Raw genomic sequence first — 22,813 nt, 5'->3', positions numbered from 1 at the left:
ATACTGCAGTAAGTTCTGCCGGTTCTCCGACACTGAGCACACTGGTGCTGGCCCCGTGAACTAGAGAAGAAGAGTAGTATTGTTCAGTGTGAATTTGATTTTAATAATGAAAAGGAAATGTATTGGAACAGTTACAGAAAGTCATTCACAGTCAAAATGTCTAAATCATCATAGAAACCTTTCCTCTGTGTGCAAAATTTGCCGTCTTTAAAAAGTAACAGGTCTGGTCCTCTTAAATGCACTTTCTATTACGTCTTTCTTGTGCCTGTTCTCACAGGCAGGAGCTTTTTCTTTATGACTGTCTTGCTGTGCAGGGACCTAGATTGTATCTTCAGAGGACAAAAAGGTGAGGAAGATGCTGAGAACAGCAAGCTGCTTCTGCTGATCTAGAGTTCCCATGCTGGTAGATGCCGATTATCGTATAGGGAAAAGTCCCCACAGTACTCCATAGGGGAAGAAAAGGAAACGTCTGTAACCCAAGAACTGGCTTCTGCCACCAAGAGGGGAAGGGAACCGCACCAGAAAGGGAAGTAAAAGTGGGAAGTGAATGTGCAGCATCACCATGTGAAGAGCCTCTGCTTCTGGTGCCTGCTGCAGTCTCTCATTTTCTGCCAAAAGCTAGAAGGCAGGTGGTGAGTGCTTGGCATGAAGTTCCCCGCAGCAGCTGCAGTGTGCGCAGCGAGGCCAGCCTGGAGAAAGAGTCACACTTCGGACAAAATGCCAAAGCGTGGCAAACAAGGGGATCCACAGTCACCGGCAAACTCTCATCCTTAATGGGTTTTTCTTTGTTTGTTTGTTGTCCATCCAGTAGGGAAGATAGGAAGAAAAACTACAGAACTTGGCATATAATCTAGTCTTAGGTAAACAGCTCTGCTAAATCTCTTTAATTACAGCATAAAAGCATTCTGCTAGTAAAGCATATTCCTTGGGCTCGTAGCTGAAATCGGGGCTGCCTGCAGTACTGGATACTCCCTGTAATAGGTACTTGAAGTTCAGAGGTGGGGAAGTCAAATTCAAAGGCTGAATCTTTAGACAGGGCCCAAGTTTCTTATCTAAAAGGACTCTCCCTTCTAGAGCCAACATTGCACAAGAAACTGGGTGCAGGTTTGCTATGCTCACAGGAATTCATCTCTCCGATGAAGCTCTTGGAGCTTCTTTGGATCATACATAACCTACTCTGAGCTGAATCCTAGAAACTACTGCCAGGTTTTCAATTTTGTCCCGATTCCAGGCCAGTTCTCTCTTGAACCGCATTGTGAGGAGGGGAAAAAGAGACCAGTTGCCAGCAGCAACTGCTTGGCAGCAACCTCCAGAAACACTTTTTACTATGTCTGCCGTAATCCGCAGCAGTTCCCTCTGCACGGACAGTAGATGAGTCTGGGTGCACATTGGTGAGCTGCGCCCTCTGCTCCGAGCCCAGCCTTCCCACCGTTGTCAGCCCAATGGTTTGAGAGAAAAGCACACAAAGCAGGTCGACCCTGAAGAGAGACGCAGCTCCTGACTGCACCGATGTGGCAGCTGCTGGAGGCTCAAGCCCCTCCGCCACAGTCATGGTGAGCGATAACATCTACAATCACTTGAAAGCAGGAAAACTCTTGGCCAGCTCCAGCTGGCCATGGTGGGAATCCCAGACTAGGTAAGCTGTATGAGGACTGGGGACACCACGCAGCTTCAGAATTAAGGTGTAATTTTCATTAGAGTAGTCAGTCCTCTCTCTCTGGGATGTAATTTTCATTAGAGTAGCTCAGTCCTCTCTTTCTGGGACATCACCTTTAGAAAGCATCCAAAAATCAAGTCCAGCTTCATTCTGGGAAGCAGTGGCCAAAGCAGAAGAATGCTCAGTAACTGCAGGTGCCCAATCATCCTTAGGGGCAACACTGCTCCCTCCTACTACCTGCGAAGGAGTTGAAGCAACTGTCAGGCCTGCTCTTCTCCCTCATTGGAAACATGCCGGTAGCCGGGGGGCTGAGACTGTATGCGAAAGAGTACAGTCAAGAGGAGGATTATAAGGAGAAGGAGAATGGATCCACACACAGCCAGACCCACAAACAGTTCTGCAAGGGAGAAAACAAATGGTCAACACGGTATCATCCAAGCTTTCCCCTTCTGCCACACTGCCGTCTGGCCTGGGCTCACCTGTGTCGTGCATGGTGCTTGCTACCTGGCATTCTTGCTTCCAGTCCTGGGGAACAATGGGATCTGTGAGTTCCAAGAATCTTTGCAGTGGGCATTTATGCTGACAGCCAGGGATTGTCAGTGGGAAAGGTTCCTTCCCACTCTCATTCCGGAAAAACATCTCCACAGAGAAGTTACTGAAAAAAAACCACAGCTAGATGTTTGCTTTTTTTCTCCAGCTGAAGTCATCCCTTCCCAAAAACCAGTGTGCACACCCTTTCCTCTATTCTGGTGGTAGTTTTCCTCCTAAGAGTCTGCCACTAGGAGCAAGATTGCATCCCCTAGGGTGGAGCCTAGCCTCAGTCTCTAACCCTCGAGATGAAACCACAGCAGCCGTCTTTACTGCAGCCCTCACCCATCATCCTCTTGGTACAGCTCAAATAAATGACATGAGGCGTATGGTGCTTGAATCTTGTTGTAGACATCTAGAGCCATCTGCAGTGCCACGAGTGTGGTGTCATGCTGAGAAAGAGGGAAAAAAACCAAATCAGTCACCCTTATGGATGTGGCAGGGCAGCTCAGACTGTACCAGCAACGGACAGGGCAGTGCTGAGGGGATGTCACCTTTGTAACTTCCATCTGGAAGAAGGAAGAGGAACTGTACTGGTAGAATGGTGATCTGTGACGGTGCCAGAGAAGGGGAGGAAGCAAAACACAGCCATATATAGCCTGCATTGTTCTTGAAGGACTGATCTCTAGGGAGCAATTTGGGAGAGGTGCTCAACTTTCCAGTCAGTAGGCTGCTGGAAGGTGGGGGGGGATGACTATCTACCCTGAGGAAACATCACATCAACCCATCTACCAAAGAAATACAGCAGTTGCTCCCCAAAGTCTGCCAGTCTCATCCACAAGCCTGAGCTAGCTGGAACAAAGTGCAAATTTTCCGCAGGAACGATGCCAGATACTGCACAGCCCACCTAGCCAGAGGCAGAGATGCACGTCCTGATCACTGTATGGGCTGTAGAGAAGCCAGAAAGGGTTAAAACTGTCACCAAGCCCCTGTGAGGAGATGGATAAAAGCTAGCCCTGCAAGCTCTGACTTACCGCTGAATAGGCGAGTACTTTCAGGTTCTGGTGGGCAGAAACATTTGCTGCTCTGGTTAGGTTCTTCCTTATATCATCCAGCAGGACCCCTGAAGAAAGGGAGCGGCTGGTAAGAGGCAAACACTAGACAGAGCAGCATGAAGCTCCCTCCCCCATGCACTCACCACCTTGCAGACGAGCTTTTTCTACCCGCTTGTGGATCCCAAACAGAAATTCAAACCCGAAGTCTTTTAGTTGCTTCAATCGAGTCATGACATCTGGTGTCACCCATACAGGCAAATCCATTTTGTGTGCTTGCTAGAAAGAGAAACAGAATACTCATCTGTAGGCAGCATGGATCGTGGATCAATCAGAGAATGGCAGTCGGGGTGTCTGGAGTCCCGCCCATACCGCTACTGATTTCCTGTATTATTTTAAATATGCCCCTTTCCTATGTATGCTTCTGTCCTCACACTGCTGTGCTGCATACAAAAAATATACGTGGATTTTAATGTTGTTTCAGAAACTAATAATGAGAAGCATAAAGATTAAAATCTAGGAGATGCATTTCTGTGAAAGCACAACTGGAATGCAGGGTTATGTCATAACACCGAGACAATAATCTTGGGGCGTTTACTTTCCATGCGGCTGACTCTGCCCTTCAGATGGCATGCAGTCAAAAAAAAAACCCAACCAAACAGTAAATGAGACAGCACAAGCTCAAGGTTGCTGGTGTACGTGCAGCACCATTTTCCTGGAGGCTCTGAGGGCCACTGAAGGATATTGGAGAAAGTTAGCAAGCGCTCTGCAGACGTAATACTGGGATGTACCGCTGGCAAAGCCCGGTACTCAAACCCAGAATACACAGAGCTGGGAATCAAGAGAAGAATTTGCTTTGCAGCCAAGCCATTACAAGAAAGGATTAGTTATACTGGCAGATAAACAGCAGTTGTGGTTCCCTGGCATTACTCAGAGCAATCTTCTATGCCACATCCCATTAAACTGCCAGAAGATGAGGCTGAATATCCTTAAGGGCCCATTCTGTCTGAGCAGTTTGGAGAAATTCCCATCAGCAACTTAGGTATTTATTTTTTAATTAATTTATAAAAAGAATAGCTGGTAAGTTCAGCTATATCTTGGACTTAAGTTATTTTCTCCATCCAGATGGTAGAATGAATCTACTGGCTCAGGTGAGAAAAACAATCCTCTTCAGGGCACTGTTCGTATGAGTTAGAAAAAAGGAGGAAGCCCAAAGCAGCTGAAGAGACCGATCAGCCTGAGGGTATAGTTTTGAGAGTAAAACTGCCCTTAAAACGTTCTGCTTTCATTTTTGGACAGTCAACTATTCTGCAAGTTCTTGGGGATTATAGTGGTTGTCAGCTGGCCTTCTGGGCCCAATCTGCAAGCTCATTAAGTGAGTCCTGAAAATGAAGATGATTTGAAATTCTTGATCTCTCTGACCAGATTTTTTTGTTACCGACAGAAGTTGCTTCACTGTGATTGTTAGAAGACAGGAGATCAGGTCTGATACAAAGGGCAAATTTACATAGTGCAATGCAGCTCTGGACTGGAATATTCTCAGCTTGCAGCAACTCAAGCTGCTACTTTACATAGCAAAGTTTAATTCCATGCAGATTTATCTTTTACATCACCAAAATTATACGTACCACTGTATACTACTGCCAGCAAGCTAGGAAGTCTTGCACCTCCATAGAATTAGCATGACACCATGTCAAAATGCTTGGGTTTACTGCTTCTTCCATGATTAGGAAGTTTGACATGAAAGATCTCTAGAATTACTTCATCATGCTGTACAGTTATACAGATAAACTTGTGTGCAACAACTGTAATCTCCTGGATACGTGACCTTTGCTTTAGCATTATCACAGCACAGCTAGCCCAATTTTTTATTTTGTTTTAAGCCTTCCTGAGATGTGCTTTCGACACAACTCCACGTGAATATAGTTTGGTGCCTCACCCCAGACAGTAAAAGGGTAACATCTGTCTCCAGAGTCTGTCTCTGGCAACAGAGACCTTATAACAGGTCAAAAACCAGATGTGGGTGAACCCCACTTAACCTAGAAGAGCATTATTTTTAGAGATGGCATGAACAGGAACAGAGAAAGAGAAGTGATTGATCTAAAGTAACAGAGGAGTAGAGCGAGGAATAGTCCTAACTTAAGCTCACAACTTGAATCACACAGTTAACGCTTCCTCAGTTTCCAGAGATCTCATTTCTACCTTACTTAACTCTGACTTGTCCACAGAGATCTACAGATTTCCAATTGCAGTCATTCTGTAGTGACTTTCAAAAGAGCCAATTATTATGCAGGTGGGACATTTTTGGGCTCTGGCACGATATATATCTAAGCTACAGAGTGGGAGGTGACGGTGAAAAAGTAGGTAATTCTTGCCTCTAGCGAGTAGAAACTGCTGCTATTCTGAAATTAGAACATTACTTCTAACTGTAGGATGGGAATGGTGAGAAGTTGTTTTATGGGATTTTGCAAAATCATTTTCTACCAAATCCAGTGAGTCCTAAAGACCAAATTCCTGTGGCTGTAAGATGATGGCCAAACCTACTTCACAGAACAGTGTGTCATACACACTCCACACACAGTCAAGAGAGACATCCCGGATCCCAGTCTTGTTTGCCACCATCTGGAGGAATTGCTGTAGGTAATGAGAAAAGAGAAAGGCCTTCAATTTTCTAATCTGTATTACATGCACAGGTATCCCTACCCTTTTCTCAGAGCTCTGATTATACAGAGGTGATAATACTTTAACTACAAGCCTAAGACCACCTTATCTCATGCAAACAATCACTTACCCAATTCTCTTTGGTCTTATTTATGTATTCTGCTGAGTGCCGTGTTTCATTCTGTAGCTGTTCATACCGTGGACAAGGGGTCAAAGGAAACTTCAGTAGCTGGGCAGAGACAACAAGAGCAGCGAGGTCACCGAGAACACTGAAGTACAGAATTTGCAGTCAACACGCGCAACCGTAATGAAACCCTGACTAGTGGGATGCGTCTTATAAACAGCCTCAAGTCCTGCCTTCTAGCACACTCCAGATCGCGTGTGCTCTGCTGAGGGGTTGCAGCTAACGTGTTGAGTGAACGCAGCCCCCGAATTCTCATCTTGCTTTGAGAACAGAAGAACCTTTGCAAAGTAGGTCCCAGGAGAAGTTCAAGATGATCTGAATCGAGACTGAAGCAAAGACTTTTGGAGAAGTCAGCATAACAGAGTATCTGAGTAGTCAGTATATGTCCTTGAGACTAACTTACCCTCTCCTCGGACTCGGGCACTGTGTGCACAGGGATGGGCTGCCAGGAGATGTTAGGGTTGAACATCTGTTGTCCCTCTGGGGGATACAGGCCTGCCAGGTTGGCCTCCGCACTCATCAGCGTCCGGTCACAGTCGGTGCTGCGGATGAAGATCTGCCAGGACAGGGACACCACACCATTAGCAATGCTGCGGTAAGCGGTGACGCTGGGACGCAGCACCGTGTGTGCACCGAGGAACACTGCCAAGTGCCCCGCAGCTGCTCGTGGGCAACGAGATAACCGGAGTTGAAGTGACCCAGCCTGCTGATGTCAGCCTGGACAGAACTGTAAGGACGGACACAAAGACAATTTGGTGTGTAATACTGGAGCGGTCTGTTCTGGATCAGTGGGGATAGCCAGATGCACTGTACGGAGGTTACAGATAGAAAGAAGTCTGAATAGCAGGAAGAGTCAGAGAAGAGCAAGACAGAGATGCAGGTAATGACAGGCACAGGTAGGAAATGCACTGCATTTAGAGAGCAGGACTGGGGCAAACTCCTGCATTCAGTTCTAGGAACAACCTGCTGTGCTCATGAAAAAAAAAATGGCTTCTCCAAACCTCAGTTTTTCCGTCTGAGAAATGAAGGCAAGAGTGATCTGACTAACAGAAGAGGAAGAAAAAGGGAGCTTGGATTTTATTTGACCGTTGTGGGCTCTTGGGATTAATGGGCCAAGGCTTATCATTCCAGAGCTCAGAGAGAAAGATCTGAGCCAGAAGAAACATCAACGAGAAAAATACAGAAAAGTTCAGAAGGTCAAAATGGCTAAACTTTGGTATTCTGGTATCTGTGTACTGAAAACACTTAGGGGGAGATTAGAGAAAAACCAGTGATCAAACAAGAGGAACACATAGGAAATCATGAAAGAATGTCCTAGAAAACAGCATGTTGAATCTGAAACAAGAAGGATAAAAACCCAGAAGAATGAAATTTAAAAAAAATCCAAATCTTGACATTGTAATGTTAAATGAGAAACATAAGACAAAATACATATGCTCACTCTGTATAGCATGTCCCACGTGAAGTGTATCTCAAAAGTTCAGTCACGAGGAGAAAAAAAAAAAGTTGTCTTTTCTCTGACAATTTCTACCCGCTTTTACCTCTTAACTGTGGCTTGACAATAACTGACCCTGTACTCCTTAGACAGGATTGGTTTTATCCTTGGTAAGCTCTGAAGAAATAGAAAGGAAATATTTTAAAAGATAAGGATCTAATTCTAGAAGTGTCATAAAAAACCCAAGTAAGCCCTGAGCATACATGCTTTCTTCAGCACCTTTTGCCAGGCTCCAGCTTGTCGCTGAGTCAGGTGACACAGTCATACGGTGTCACCCTGAGGCAACACTTCTTATAAGGGAGGTTGCTCAACAAGAGCAGGGGTTCAGGCTTGGTTAGCAGAACAGCTTTTGTTTGCATATGCCTTGGTTTGTTTTTCCTTCTCAAGCAAGAGAAGGAAAACAGTTTCAGCTGGCAAAAGCTTTGTTAAGAGTGAAGTATGTTTGGAAAGGAACTACTGAGGGAGGTTAAAGGATCTGTGTTTGAGCTGATGCTGGGAGTTTTGTTGATGAAGCAAATGTCAGAGAAGGGATGTAATCTGAACTATGGCTGGGTATGAACTATGGCAACCAGGGAGCCCAAAAAGGGGTGAAACAAAGACAGAAAATTGTACGGGGAATCTCAGTTTGCCCCATCTGGTCAATCACCCAGAGTCAGCGCTGGTAAAATAACTGAACCGATGCAGAGCCTGTAGTGGGACAAGGGGCCTCGGCTGCCCGCTGTCCCTCTGAACCAGGCGACAGCACGCCTCTCTTCGCGACACTTGTTCACGTTCCAGTTGACTCACACCTCTTTGATCAACCAGCAGGGGTACTTGGGGGGGATTTTCTATTCCCTTACTTTCTCTGATCTTTCAAATTTTCCCCTGTGCTTAGCACATAGTTCCACAAGGGCTCTGTTAACTTTTTATAAATGAAACCTACCAGTTTCTCAAGAACGATTATAGAGTGTGGCAACATCCTGGAGAGAGAGTGAAAAATGAATAGCTTTGGGGGACTGAAGCCGTGGATACTTTACAAGTGGAAACAAATGAGGGGGTCACTTCTGGTTAGGAACTACTGCTTATGTGTACAGGCCCCCACGAGATCATCCCTGAAGCGCTCTGGGGAGGGCAGGCAAACACGGGCTGCGTTCCTGTCGGCTGGTGTGACAAAGAAAAGGAGTAAAATCTCACAATCTCGAGTAAGAAACACGCACCAGCTACACCGCAGCAGTCCTGGCGCGCTCCCTTGACCTCCAAGCGGGCGGCTGCGGCAGCCGGACCGCCTGGCTGCCCCGCGCCGAGGGCAGCGCCCGGCCGCGGCCCGGCTCAGAACGGAGCCTGCGGGCAGCAGCCGGCGCCGCCCCGCCCCTCCCCGCCCTGAGCCCCGGTGCCGGTGCGGCGGCACTGACCTCCTGCCGCCGGTACGTGTCGCTGAGGAAGCCGCGGTAACGCCGCCGCAGGGCCTGGCCCAGCTCCCACTGCTGCCGCATCCCCACCTGCAACGGTACCGGGAGTTACCGGCGGCGCCGGCCCCCGCCGCGCCCCGCCCGCCGCGGCCGCGCACGCACCTGGGTGAGCTGCCCGAAGCCCTGGGGCCAGGCGCTCTCCTGGAAGGGGTCCCGCGGGTAGGCCTTGATGGGCGAGCGGTCTCCGTGCCGGTACACCTGCGGGCGGCACCACGTCACACCGGCCCCGCCGCCCGGCCCAGCCCGGCGCCCTCCCGCCGCCCCCCTTCCCCCTCACCAGCGTCACGAAGCGGAGGCTGCGGGAGCGGGCGGGCAGCGGCTGCCAGCAGAGCGCCAGCAGCAGCAGGGCGGCACCTCCCCGCCCGCACCCCGCCGCCATGGCTGGCGCTTCCCGCCCGCCGCGCGGAACCGAGCTGCCGCCGCCCGCCGGCCCGCACGGACACGGTTTCCCGGCGCACACCGGAAGCGCCGCGGGCCCGCCTCGCAGCCCCCCCACCCCGTGGAAGCGGCGGGTGGCGTGGGGTGGCCCCGCTGCGCTCCGCGGGGCCGGCCGAGGCGTCGTGAGGAGGAGGAGGAGGAGGAGGAGGGCGGGCCTCAGGCGGGCCCCCGGGGGCCGCTCCGCCTCCTGAGACGTCTCCTCAGCCCGCCAGCCTGCCGCGGGAGCGCCGGGTCGGGCCCGCCGCGGTACCGGCGGCGGCTCCGCGGGGGCATCCCCGTGGGCTTCCCCCACGCAGGTGCGCGGCGGGGGGGTGGGAGCGTGTGGGGCGGCTCCTCGGGAATAAAGCGCTACCTCCGTGCCGGGCCCGCAGTCACCCGGCGGCTTCTCCTGAAAACGGGAAAAGTTTCACGCTGTTCTGGCGTTATCCGTGAGCTCCGGGTGAAGTTTTAACGGGCCCTGGCTTGGTGGGTCGTTAAGCGCCTCAGCCCTTGAGTCAGCCGAAGGGTGCTGGGGTGGAAAGAGAAATCGGTTGCTGCTGGCTCTGTTGGCCAAGAGGCTGTTTTTTTGCCCAGATTTGGTCGTTCCTTGCCGACCCCAGTGGGATCGCGAGGGAACCCGGCTTTCGCTGCCAGGGGCGTGCCCGGTCAGTCGTTGGTCACGGATCTGGTAGGTGCCATTCAGAGGGGAAATTCATAGATGGTTAAACGAATTTTGTGATATTTAGTCTCCACCTCCTAGTGCGTAGAGGCGGGTGATTATGCGGGGTTCCCAGCTTTCGCTTTTTTAACAAAAGTAGGAAACGCGGCTCTTGTGTTTGCAAAGAAATCACGAGGCCCAACGGCTCAAAAATCAGCTCGTTTGCATGTGTTTGTTTGCTTAAAGCTTTACGTAGTTTGCAGCGTCAGGAAGCGTCTCAGAGGACTGAGTTATTTATGAAGTGGAGGGGTGACATCAAGGCAGGTGTGGTGGAACACCCGAAGTTTGGCTGGGTGGAACGGTGTGTTTAACTTGCTGGTGCTAGAACGCTTAGTGAATTAAACTAGCGCCGTTCCGGGTCTCTAGGAAGGGATGAAGTTGTGTTACTTATTGCTGGTCCCGCACCGCCGGGTGGGAGCCGGAGGGAGGAGGGGGTTTGCTGTGTGTTGTCGCTGCGGGCACCCGCCAGGTTTGTCGTTCTTCGCTGGCTTTGCTCCTCTCCTCGAGCCGCGCGGAGCGGAGGGCGGAGGCGCGGCCGTGGGCGCCGCCGGGCGCGGAGGCAGCGCGGGACCCGGGGCAGCGCTCAGGGACCCGCCGTTCCCAGGCCGGCTTTGGCTGCGCCCCGAGCCCGGCCTGCGCCTCCCGCCGGGCGGGGGGGCGGGGCCGAGGGGCGGGGCGGGCGGCGCCTGCACGTGACCCGGGCCCGCGCCGCGCGTGACATCACGGCAGCTGGGCCGCGGCGCCGGGATCTGCACCGGGACCAGCGCTGGGCCGGGCTGCCCCCCCCGCCCCCGCCGGCAGCTCCAGCACCTGCGCCACGGCGGGCGGCGGCCGCACGTCGCTGAGGAGCCGCGGGCCGCGCCGGTAACTTTTCTCCTCGGCTCTGGTTGTGGTGGGCGGCGGGGCGGGCGCTGCCGCCGCCTTTTCCTCCACCTCCTCCTCCTCCTCGCGTCCGTGACTCACGGCCGGGGACGCGCTCTCCGGCCCCACGGCTTTCCGGCAGCGCTCTCTGGGAGCCGGTGCCGACGGCCCGGTGCTGCCGGGCGACGCTGGAAGGTGCTGGAAGGAAGGGGGGTGGCGGCGGCGGCCTGGCCCGCTGAGCCGCCGGGGCCTGGCGGGGGGTGCGGGTCGGGCGGGTGGCGGCCCGGCGGGAGCGGCCGGGCGGGTTCCCTCGCGCCGTGGGCGGGAGGGGTGCGTTTCCGTGGCGTGGCGAGGAGCCGGGCGCTGTTAGTGTCGCGGGCGGCGGCGGGGCCTGCCGGCGGGGGCTGCGCAGTCGCGTTGTTGAAGAGGGTCCCTCTGCGAAACAGGTCGGAGAAAGGGCAGAAACCCTCCCCAAGACGGGCCTGACAAGGTAAAACAGGGGTTTAAGGACGGTGTGTCGGTGGCTGTAACCGTGCATCCAGAGACCCCAGAGCTCTGGTTGCTGTCTCCGGAGATGCTGTCAGGGGCAGCGCGGGGATGTTTGCTTGCTTTGTGGTACCTCGTTAGCTTTCCTCTTCCCCTGCCTCCTCCGCTCAGCTCTGCGTTTCTCCGTCTCATTCACCTGTTGCATCCTGTCAAGCCAGATCACGAGCTCTCTGGGATGCAGGCTTGTCTGCACAGCTCGCAGTTTGTGCGGTGCTGTTAAAAGGTAAGTTTGCTTACCTTGGTGATGACTCCAGATAGTGTCGTTTCACTGATGCTCGTTGTGCTAAGGCCCACAGATCCCGGAAGACAGGTATTTTCTTATGGGACAGAAGCAAACCTTGGATCACTGGTGCAAGAGAAATACTTTCTCTCTGGAAACTTCCTCCCTCCCCGTTTCTTTTTCCTGAAGGCACAGCTGGGCACTTCACTGTGAGGCTTTTTTGAGGGAGTCTCCAACACTGACTCACATTTCTGACTAACTATTTGGATCACTGTGTGTCAGCCAGTTTCCGTCTATGACTGCAGGTTATGTTTGTAGGGAAGAGTCCTCTCAGCTCTGCTGCTCATTCCACGGTATGTGGAGTATCTGCTGTTCCCCCCTCCGGTGTCAGGGAGAAGGCTGTACCTGAGGGCAGACAGAAGAAAAAGGAAAAGTTGTTGTCTCTTACTTCTTTTAGTGAGTGGTGGGCTTGGTTTGTGGAGCGAGTGAGTCTTAATCAAGACATAACCCCCCCCCCCCCCCGCTGAAGTAGAAACAGAAAAAAATGTTGTGTCTTTTAGTTAGGGAAGCAAAGGAGGTTTGAAAATTTCAGCATAGTGTTGCTGAGCTCAGCCCTTCCTTGCTTTGGGATGTGGAAAGAGGGCATTGGATGTGGTATGCGTTGTGGCAGGATGCGATGGAGTTTGGCCATGCTGCGTGTCTCTGCTATCGCATCTGTAGCATGTTCACTGGGAGGTTACAGCTGCCGCAAGACTTGCGAGGGCAGACTGGCGGCATGGCCTCTTGCTGTAACCCTGTTTTGAAATCTAGCGCCGAGTTCAGTGATATTTTTTTCTTGTATGTGTGTACACACGTGCATCCTTCTTCATACACAAAGGCCAGATTTTTCAGGAGAAAAGCAGGGGTGAAAATAATTAATGACCTCCTCCCCCCCCCCCCCCAAAAAAAAAAAAAAAAAGTCGGGGGAATAAACCTAAACCAGCCTCAAGTAGGACAGTACATGGGTTGCTGTGGAGTTGATTGGGAGTTCTGTAGCTGCCAGAGGAAACCTGCAGCTACTTGTATTGTGAAGGGATGCAAAGAGAAGTACTATAGCAGGGACTATATATAAAAATTGCCTAATCTAAAAAAATAAGAAACAGGAAACTTTATCGCAGAATTAGTGTGTCCTGGCTGTGTGCCTTGGGTTACTGTCGTTGGTTGTTTCCAGTTACTGCTGCCGTGGCTCTCTGCGCCTTGTCAGCATGTTTCCTTTACCAGCTGCTGTGCGGCGAGGAGGCAGGCAGAGGGTGTGCACAACAGGCATGCGGCCCTACAAGTACAGAGCGTGAGTTTGCAGCCTTCTGATCTCACACCTGCAGGCAGAGTCGTGTCTCCAATGCTTTAAAGTGCAATTGATTGCTGTGACTTTTTTTTCCCCCAGGAAGATGCTTTCTCTAGGATTAGTCCTCACAACTCAGAATGCTCGTCCTGTGGTAAACACAAGTTTGAATTTTTTGCTGTTGTTAAATGGTTGATCCAGTGCTGATGGCCTCAGACCTCAAAAGTCATGTGTCTCATAATTAGATCTGATTGTATGGGTATCAAGATTGACAGTTTTCAAAATTTTCAGGTTTGAACTTAAGGTCTTTAACTGTTGCTTTGTCTTGAATGCATCGAAGGATGAGCCTGCTTTCTGCTCTGGAAGCAGCTGCTGTGAAAGTCTCATTGTCGCAGATGTGTGGGACTTTGCATGTGGAATAGGAAAGCTTATCAGATTGTTTGTCACGCTCCTTCCCCCCCCCCCCCCAAGTAATAAGATTCACAAACCTGACCATCTTGGAGAAGAATCAGTGTTTCAGAACTGAGGTGAAACCTGTCAGACAAAGGTATTTTGTTTCATTGGGGGAAATAGTTCTGTGGGTCTGCAGTAGGATGTGTTACTTTGTTTTCCTCACAGCCTAATAATTTAGGAAGGCAGAATCATGTTCTCTTGGCTGTGGAAACTGTCTCAATAAGAAGGATCTTCATTTTAGGAGGGAACGTAGGGGAATGCTTTCTGCTGACAGGTATGGGTCTGCGTTCAGGGTGCAAACAGGTTGAACTTGGTCATTAGATCATACGGCTGCTAATACAAGTTGACTTAGCGTTTTCGTTGTGGTTACTGCAGCTAGAAGCTGTATTGTGGTCAGTTTGGTTTGAGAGATGTGTATAATATTGTTAAATTAGATGAGGCTGTCCATACTCCGGCAGATCTTAAAAATGCCTCTATTAGAAGTGGTACGATGGGTTACTTTAGCACTCCTGTGTGGTTTTTGCTCTGTGACTTCCCACTCAGGACAGAGTACCTTTTTTCCATTTTTGGAGCATAGACAAATCCCTTTCTTGTGTCCTCACTAAGAAGGAGACACTTCTGGAGCCAGTGTACTTGCACTTTTACATGTGGAGATCTCAAAACCAGATTTTCTGTAAAGCAAAATTACTTTATTGAGTGTCAGAAAATGTTAAGGTGGTATACTCAATTTTGGTATAATTTCATAAATTGCTTTGAAATATACACTGTCAAGCTTTTAAGTGTCATCTTTTGCGAGGGCAAAGGCTAACTAGGGTAGTGCACAGAGGAGAGCAGAGCACTGCAGACTCCAGTATGTTTAAGGGAGGGGCAAAGATAAATGTTTATTTAGTGGGAAGTTGATGGAGAAATGAAGAGAACAATGTTAGAGAATGAGAAATCTAATTCTTGTTTTGAACAGACCACAACTAGTGTCTGTAGGATTAAGTAGGAATACTGTCTCATGGGATGTGAGGATTGAAGCAATTTAAAAGCCATGCTGCAGAGCCAGGTTGTATTGTGTACGCACAGAAACCTCTCTGAGATGTAAATAAAAGATGTTAGGTGTATCAGACCGATTGCTAAAGCAGATGACTGACAAGTGAGTAGGTGTCTCCTGGCATGTGGGTCTTTCTAGTTTGATTTAAGATTTTAAAAAAAATATTGGCAAATATACTTGTAAAATTTGTTGAAGCGAACTGGGCATGGAAGTTGTATCCTCTCTCCCTCCAGGGAGAGGGACAGTCTTGGCCAGCTGGTCTTAACCACAGCTACAAAGCAAACACAGCTAATTGGTTTAAATCAAGGCTTCCCACTTGCTGATTTAAATCATGATTAAAGTTGGTGATTTAAATAATTAATTTAAGCTTTGTTTTTCATTTGGTGCTTTCTTAAAAGGAAGGTTTAGTCTAATTGGTTAGGCTCATCTATTACTGCTGCTTGCTAAACAGGATGATACAGTGTATCTACATACACCCCTTTATGCTATTATATCACAGTAAATGTTTACATTAGAAAATGGTCATTTGTATTTACTAGGTGAATAATTTCTTTCCTCATGACTTGTACAAAGCTGCATTTGAATAAAAAGGTCAAATTAAATATGCAAATTTTTTTATAATTAGGCTATGATCACACAAATCACACACTGGATACATAAGAGAAAATATGCTTGATAGGCTTGCTGGAGTGTGTGCTATTAAAACTTATTTTAACAGGGTAGTGTTATCTGTACTTAGCAAAATGAACTGGTTGTTTTTGGTCATTGTGTTTTTCCAGATCTTAGAATAAGCATAACTCATCCTCGCTTGTCTTGTTTTTATTCAGAGATTGGAAAAGAGAAGCAGTTCCCCGCCCATTTTACGCTGCCTCCCTCAATTTTGAGTGAACTGACTAATTTAGTAAGTGAATTGAAGAAACTAATCTTTCTGCCCTTTTTGAGAAAGGTTTGTTTGGTACTTCAGTGGATTCTGGTTCTGAGGACTTAGTGACTTTCTAGAATATAAGAATTATGCTCCTTTAAACATTCTCCAGCAACCATGTGCTGTTTGGATAGAGCATGCGTTTGTTTGTCTAAATGACCAGCTTAGACTTTTATCATAAATTGTCATTAACTTAATGACTGTAATTGTGAAAAATGTGTGTAAAATCCATTTAAAGGAAAACATTTGGAATTTAAATAGTCTATTTAGGGCCCTTATGAAATGAGGGCAAAGAGGTAGGCTTCTGCAACAGCTCCATATATCTCGGTTGCTAGGGTCATACATGCAGAAACGTGCCAGTCCCCAAAGGATTCCACATGCCAGTGACTTTTCACGGAGGATTCTTACACAGTCAGGCTGTCAGATACACACGTGTAGTGGCAGCTTGAGCACCTACCAGCAAGAACCCATGCGCAAATCTTTGTGGGCACATGAAGTTGTGCTGGAACAGCCTTGGAGACTTGCTCTGATGGCGCTTGCCCTGACATGCAGGTGCAGGGAGTCCCGTGGCCAGCCCCCCTCAGCAGCGTGCTTTGGCTTGCATGAGCACTGCCGCCGACCAGAGCAGCTCATCCAGCTGTGTGCTCCGAGAGTAAAAGGAGGAAGCTGTCACCTTGCCTTCAGATACCCAACTTTGTGATTCTGGTCTTCTGACTGCCTGCTTCCCACCCTTGGCTGTTGTCTGCAGGAGAGGACTAATATTCTGGTTTCTGTGAAAGGTCCAGAAAGAAGTTGAAAACATGGCTTCTGTGTTTGCAACTGGTGAGGGGGACAGATTCTCTGGCATCTGCAGGTCTGGGCAGGAAGCCCTACAGATATGATTTAAGGTCCATATAGCATGTGGACAGGCAACGTTGAACTGCTAGACCTTTAAGAAAGGTGTCAGATTCCCTTCCTTAGCAAAGGAAGAGGAAATTCTGTTGTGAGGAGCATTGTAAAATGTGAAATACTGACAAGCATAGATCATGTAATGTAGCTTCTGTTGTTTGCATGGGTCTGAGGAGAGGGGACTTAAATTTCTGGGCTATATGGGAGTGAAGAAAAAATTTTCCCTTGGTCTCCAGAAAGCTCCCAAGTTGCTGTTTGTTTTCCTAGAAATAAAACAGGAGTGGAGAAAACAGAAACCTTTGCCTGAAGAAAACATGATTTTTCTCCCTATTACCTGCACTTTGAGGACATTTTCTGTCAAGCTGCTTTTAAGCACCAGGCTGGGGATGAAGGCTGAAGAAAAAACAAGAAGAGACTGCAGACTTTGTCCTCCCTTGTTTTAGTATCATCGCCAGCTGCTACTCCCTGATACTTGCTCTGGGTGGTGCCTTTAGCAGTGTCCCAGAACTGGCAGGCCATCCCCACCCTTCTCCCTTGATACATGGATCAAAATAAGAAATCCAGCCACCTGTTGGCTTCGCCCCATTGCCCGCTCCCACACACTCATACACGTGCTCGCATTTTCCAGCGCTGATCTTGGGTTTGCAATTATTTCTGAGTAGTCAGATGATACGAGCTGTCTGACAGTGTAATGTTTGCTTGCTTGCTTCACGCAGACCATGCTGGAGCATCGGTCTTTGCAGAACCACTGGCTCCTGGTTCATCCATGGGTCGTATGTGATGGCTTCCTTCCCCTCACGGCAGGGTTGCGCCGGAGTTGGGAATGGGGTGGGCTCCTTGCAGCACATTGCTTGTCAGGCTTTGCAACAATCTGATGATTACGTTCTTTTGCTTTTTTTTTTCTGTTAGAGCCTTTGTGCAGACTTTCAGTCTGTTCTGGGCTATGTTATTTGGGCAATAGAAAGGCGTTGTCTGTTAGCATCTCTGATGTCTTTGTGCCTTGTTAGGGCTCTTTGTGCCTGGATGAGGACGGGCCTCCTGAGCACTTGGAGATAACCTGTGAGGAGAGTCGGTGGCTCTGGTTTCCCATCTGGTGGGTGTGCCCTGAGTGCAGCCATTTCACTGGCTGGTGGTTCAGCGGTGGACTCTGTCTGGCTCTGGACTGTTTTCCAGCTGAGTATTTGTGGTGATGTCAGGCAGTGTGAGAAGGGAACATGACTTGGCAGGACAAAGTCTGCAGAAAGTTCAGCTCCACGTTTGGCCAAGAGCCTCGAAGGGAATGAGATCTGCGCACACATTCTGCTACCCAGCCTGTCACACGCCCTCTCACATGCTCCCTTCCTGTCACACAGATCCTCTTTCTCTCATTTTCAGACCTTTAACTCTTCCTTCCTACCTTCCACCCTGTGGGTTTATTTAAAAAAAAAAAAAAAAAATCCCTCCTCCTTGTTTTGCTGTTATTGTACCTTGTAAGTGTTTAGTTGCAGTGACCCGCAAAGGAGAAACAGACCATACAGGCCAGGATCCAGAATAGTAAAGTCAAAAGCAGGGCAAGTGTACTTTGCAACAGAGCTCTTAATAGTCCTTTATTCTGACCTGCATCCCTATGCCGGTCTTCACTGTGTTTCTTGGCAGCTCTTCTGATCTCTCTTCTTGCTCTGCTGCAGTCTCCTGGCTGATGTAGGTTTGGATACGTACACCTGCTGCAGGGTGGGAACCCCTGCCTCTCTTCAGTTCTTCTAAGAGCAGTGTAAGCAAAACCTGCCAAAATATATCCCCAGTAATGGATGAGTGGGGAATAGACTAAGAGTCGAGCTTACTTTGAAGCAATTTAAAACTCCATTCCATTTGTCCCTCCAATGTGTTCTTTATGTGGGTGTTTCTGTAGTACTGTCATTTCTTCCTGACCTCTGTGCTACATCTAGGGATGATATTTCTATGAATGGGAATCGGTACTTTTCCCCTACTGCCCTTAAGGGAATCTTAATGAGTTTCCTGTCTGTTTTGCAATCCAGTACTGTATTTCTGTTTTGCCTGTGAGTGGTAGTATTTGCTTTGATTGATGCTTTTAGGTGGGATGGTGCTTGGATACAAAGTGCTATGTAGATACCTTATGAAAAGGCTGTTTCCCAGAAACAATCTTGTATCAGTTATAGTGATGTGCAGCATGCTGAGGAAAGTACTCTTGGGATGGGAGGAGAGGAGGGAATTGGAAAAATGAACAAACAATTATACTGTAAACAGCCCTCCCCTTTATATGTTTCTCTTTTGCCTCTGTTCTTCATGTTCTTTTATTTCATAACTGTTAGAGGCTGGAGAGAGACCAGTTTGAAGGAGAAGGTGGTGTGGACAAGGGCTAGGAGTTGAGGGCTTTTAAGTTCTCCTCCTGGCTTTGCTGTGATACATCCTACAGCTTTGTGTCCTTTGTCATCTTCCTGGTAAAATATTGCAGCTGCTTCTTACTGCTCTTATCTGTTCTAGTAGTAGTTCAGTGCTGATGGTGGACTGGGCTGTGTTCCTGCTCAGAGGAGTCCGCAGTGGTTTGGGGTACTGATGTTGAAGGGATGAGCTGAGGCAAGCTGGGGAGCTGAGCAGATTTCCCATTCGTAATGCCAGCTGATAAAGGCATTTGGCTAGAATAGGCATGGGCCATGAAATGTTCTTCCATTAGTGCATAGTTGAGTGGAGATGAAATTATTTTTAAGGAAATGATCAGGTAAATAGTATGTTATGTGATTGTTTATCATTTCCTACATGCAGAAAAAAGGCCTGCAGCGCTCTCTTCTAGGCGTAATCTAGTTGGTTCTCTTATTGCTTAGGGACTAGGTTTAAACCTTTTCCCTGGCATCTCCACTATCAGGATGGTATTTAGCATATTCATTCTTGTTTCTTTTTTTTCTTTCTTTTTTTTTAAAAAAAGTTCTGATCTTTCACTTCAGTTTGACGATGGCATTGGGATGACGACTCAGATCTGCCATGAGTCAGACTTGTGTTCCCTGAAGCAGGGCTGTAACATCTGTGGGACTGAGGGTCATAAAAGAGGAATGTAGGATCTAAGGTAGAGTTTTCTTTTGTTCTGTGATGTGGTGCCCCTGTGGAAGTCCACAGTGATATAAGAGAGAGGCTTCTCTAAACTTTTTTTTTTTTTTTTTCCCCTTCTGTGCAAGCCCGATTTTTAAAAACCAGCTTTTTGAACCTAGCTGGTTATTGCCATTACCTCTTATCTGGTTTATTTTCTGTCTCTTAAACCCTGTTTTCTGGGAAGATTAAGGAAGCTCTGGATCTTAAAACTTGCTTCAAGGAATGGCTGGCTGTTACGTTTTGGGTAGCTATGTATAATTGTGTAGAACAAGGTATTGATGGCTGAGTAAAGCTAGAGAAGGAATCCAGAAAGAAACGAGAGTCTGTGGGCACGTTTTCTGTGCTGCCATGCAGTAGCATTTATAAGGAAACTAAGGTGGTGGGGTCAGATCTCATCTTCAGCATTCAAGTAGGACATGATGAGCTGTCACTGCACATAGGATGTGGTCAGCAGTGGGAATAATGAGCTGCAAACATCTCAGTTTTAATTTTGCAAAGCAGGGCCTTGCTAGTTAGCAGATTATTTTGTAGTAGGAAGTTTCTAGATTGCTTGAACACCTCTCACATTTGACTTTATTTTTTTGTGTGTGTGTCTGGTGGTGTGGTTAGAACTGTGAAAGAATGACACCATTAGCCAATCCAAGGGCCCTAGGAAGAAGAACAAACATGCAAACCAAAACCACCTTTGCATAGATACATTTAGATGTGCAAGGAAAAAAAAGACTTAGTGGTAGGATAGCTTAATTTGCTTGGGGAAATTGTGTGTGGTACTGGCAAAAGAATGCTATCGCTGTTTTAAAGTGAGTTTCCATAGGGAGAGTTTGCTATTATAGCTGATGCTGGCAAACATATTCTGCAGACAATCTCCAGGCTGGATCCCCTCCCTTCCCCTTCTTCCCAAGGAGAGACAGAGAGCTGCCCTTTGCTCCTCTGCTAGCAGGAGGGGGCAGCTGCTCTGCTTTGTGTGTTTCATCCTCCTGGGAGGAGCACAGATGGGATTTTTCCTGTTGGAAGCCCCTGTCAAAGCCTCAGTTGTGTTTCCTGCCATCTGAAGGTCGGTGCTGATAGCGGTGTCGAGCCATTGACGAGCTGGATTCGCAGCCAGACACAGGGGATTATTGCAGTTCAGCTACAAACGGCAAGTTCCGCTCATGTTCATCCCCATGGGTGCTGCAGAAGTCTGTGTTGCTCCAAAGTGGTTGTGCTCTGTCTGCTCCCCATGTTGGGGCACTGGTTTCACAGCTCATCTGGCCAGATAGAGCTGAGAAAGGATGACTTGTCATTTTTACAAGATGGCTTGGAGGAGAGGGGAAGGTGGAGGGATGCTGCTACTCTAACATCTTCCTTGCAGTAACCAGTGCATGCCCTAGTTTTTGCCATTTCTGAGATGATTATACTCTAGGTTAGCCAGGAGCTTGAAAGCTGAGGTGACAGTAGAAAGCCTAGAAGGGTTAGAAGGGACTGAAGCTTTGTTACGCAGACCTGGCTTGTGCTGTTTTCCAGAGTTCAAGGGAACTTGTGTCAATGGCCTTTAAAGGAATTTCATGGCAGCAAGGTGGCCACATCACTCCTGGTATCACTTGTTATTCATTTCCAGTTCATTAACCAGGGAAGAGCCTATCTTCTCTTACCATCGCCTCCTCTCCCTCTCCCTCTTGGCCTCTTTCTCTCTCCCTTTGTCAGAGGGACTGATACTTCCATGCAAACAGGAAGAGAGGCGAGAGCAGCCCTGTGCGCAGAGTGAATGAACTCCAGTAACCTCATCTCCTTTCTCCTCCTTTCAGTTGCAGGACCAAGGGCATCTGGCAGGAGAGAGGGAGGGAGGGAGGAAACACAAAGCCCATTTCAGGATCTTACCCACCCTGAAAGCAGTCACACGTATAATCTCTTTTCCTCTTGCTCCTTGTGTTGACATGGCACTATTTGATCAGGCAGAAACCAAGAGGTGAAGACAAGAGCAAACCCAAAACCTCGGCCTTTGACAGGCAAGGAATAATGAGAGGCAGGTGAGAGGAGAGGGAGCATCTCCTGCTGGATGAGGCGTGCGAACAGGAGAGCTGACTTCTTGCAAAACAATTGCTCTTGGAGTGAGGAGGTCCTTTGCAGAGCTTGTAGGTTCTTGGGTGGGACCGGAGTCAGTGCATTCTGTCTTCATCTGATGTACAATTTGGGAAGTCCTGTTTCCAAAACGAGGGGATCCACAGGCTGTGCAGGAAAGAAACAAATCCTGTGCTCTGAAGATCCTAGACAAGGAGTGAGTTTGGTTGGGTTTTTTTATGTGGAGCAAAGCAAAAGTACTTTGGGCTGATTCTGCCCTGAATTACTGCGTTGTTTGGTAGTACAGTTGTGCCTTATGATCTGAAGTCACTTTGCTAACCATTTTGTTCAATGGAGGAAGACTTTTTTGTTTCAGTCCTATATTCCTTCCTACCTGAGGTAGGGGGGAACTGACTTGGAACTTCTGTTGCTGCCATTGTTTGTTTATAATAGCATATTCTGCGGGTCAAGAGCATTTAAATAGCGTTAGGTTCAGATTCAGAAATGTCTGCAGACCTTTTTGCATTTTGGTTGTAAATAGAAGGTCTAATTTTGGAAGGAAGATTATGGAGACTGCCCTCCAGTCTCCCAGAACTCACCTTTAGGGTGTTTTTCTGTAATAGCCTGACTTTCCCTTCCTCGGTTTCCTTCTATTCCTTTTAGGTGTACCATCTTTCAGAATAACACCTTTCATCCTGCTGTATGCCATCGTTACATCTTCCTGCTTCTCTTCCCAGTTCTCTTTCAACCAAGTGACACAAGTTTGGTCATTTTAATCTGTTCAGTTGTTAGTCACTTTTGCTGTTGTTCTGTGAACTCTGCTATGGCATCTGTACCTGAGCTGGGTAGGAGATGGCACGCTGTGTGTTGAGACCAGACTAAAGCCAAAGAAAGTCTTCACAACAAGAGCTGGGTGCTGCAGTAAGAACCCAGCCAAGCTCAGGGATGCACCAGCTCAAAGGAAGAGACAGACGGTCATGCTAGCAGTCAGCAAAGTCATGGGTAATAAAGGAGTGGGTCAGCAGCAGGAGTAAAAGGCAAAGTAAGGGGGGGTGAGGGGGAGCGAGCTTTAAAACTCACAGTAGAGAGGCAGAGGAGGAAATAAGACCCTTAACTTGGGGGCAAGAGACCAGAACGCAGCTGCCCATCCCTGAGGAGCAGGCTGTGCAGCCAGGAGTGACTGGTAGGACTCTTTGCAGAGGTGGTAACAACTTGCAAGGCTCACAGGCCAATGCTGCGCACTTGGGCAGCTGCTCGTGGTCGGCTGAAGCTTAGCTTGACAGCAAAC

At 48.5% G+C, this 22,813-nt stretch overlaps 2 protein-coding genes across 7 annotated transcripts in view; one reads left to right on the top strand and one right to left on the bottom strand.

The window, feature by feature from the left end:
- Positions 1-79: 79 nt before the first annotated feature.
- Positions 80-9,542, bottom strand: ACP2 (acid phosphatase 2, lysosomal). Its single transcript, XM_074867686.1, has 11 exons — positions 9,303-9,542; positions 9,128-9,223; positions 8,969-9,055; positions 6,486-6,638; positions 6,029-6,127; positions 5,782-5,871; positions 3,384-3,516; positions 3,220-3,308; positions 2,531-2,637; positions 2,137-2,312; positions 80-2,054 (listed from the first exon to the last, which is right to left on the bottom strand). Exons 1-11 carry the CDS (start codon positions 9,402-9,404, stop codon positions 1,918-1,920), a joined length of 1,269 nt encoding a protein of 422 aa, XP_074723787.1. The 5' UTR covers positions 9,405-9,542; the 3' UTR covers positions 80-1,917.
- NR1H3 (nuclear receptor subfamily 1 group H member 3) overlaps positions 9,500-22,813 on the top strand; it is a 30,451-nt gene continuing 17,137 nt past the window's right edge. The window contains exon 1 of one of the 6 annotated variants that reach the window (XM_074867691.1): positions 9,500-9,759. The gene's annotated coding sequence lies outside the window, so the exon portion shown is untranslated. Of the gene's footprint in view, positions 9,760-9,891; positions 10,131-10,896; positions 11,025-11,074; positions 11,217-22,813 lie in introns of those variants that run through there. The other 5 variants (XM_074867690.1, XM_074867693.1, XM_074867688.1 and 2 more) reach the window with 5 other exon arrangements.

This window comes from Strix uralensis, chromosome 4, assembly GCF_047716275.1.
Source record: "Strix uralensis isolate ZFMK-TIS-50842 chromosome 4, bStrUra1, whole genome shotgun sequence".
NCBI classification, from domain to species: Eukaryota; Metazoa; Chordata; class Aves; order Strigiformes; family Strigidae; genus Strix; species Strix uralensis.
Note: the sequence above shows the minus strand (reverse complement) of the source record. Positions and strands in the feature narration are given on the sequence as shown.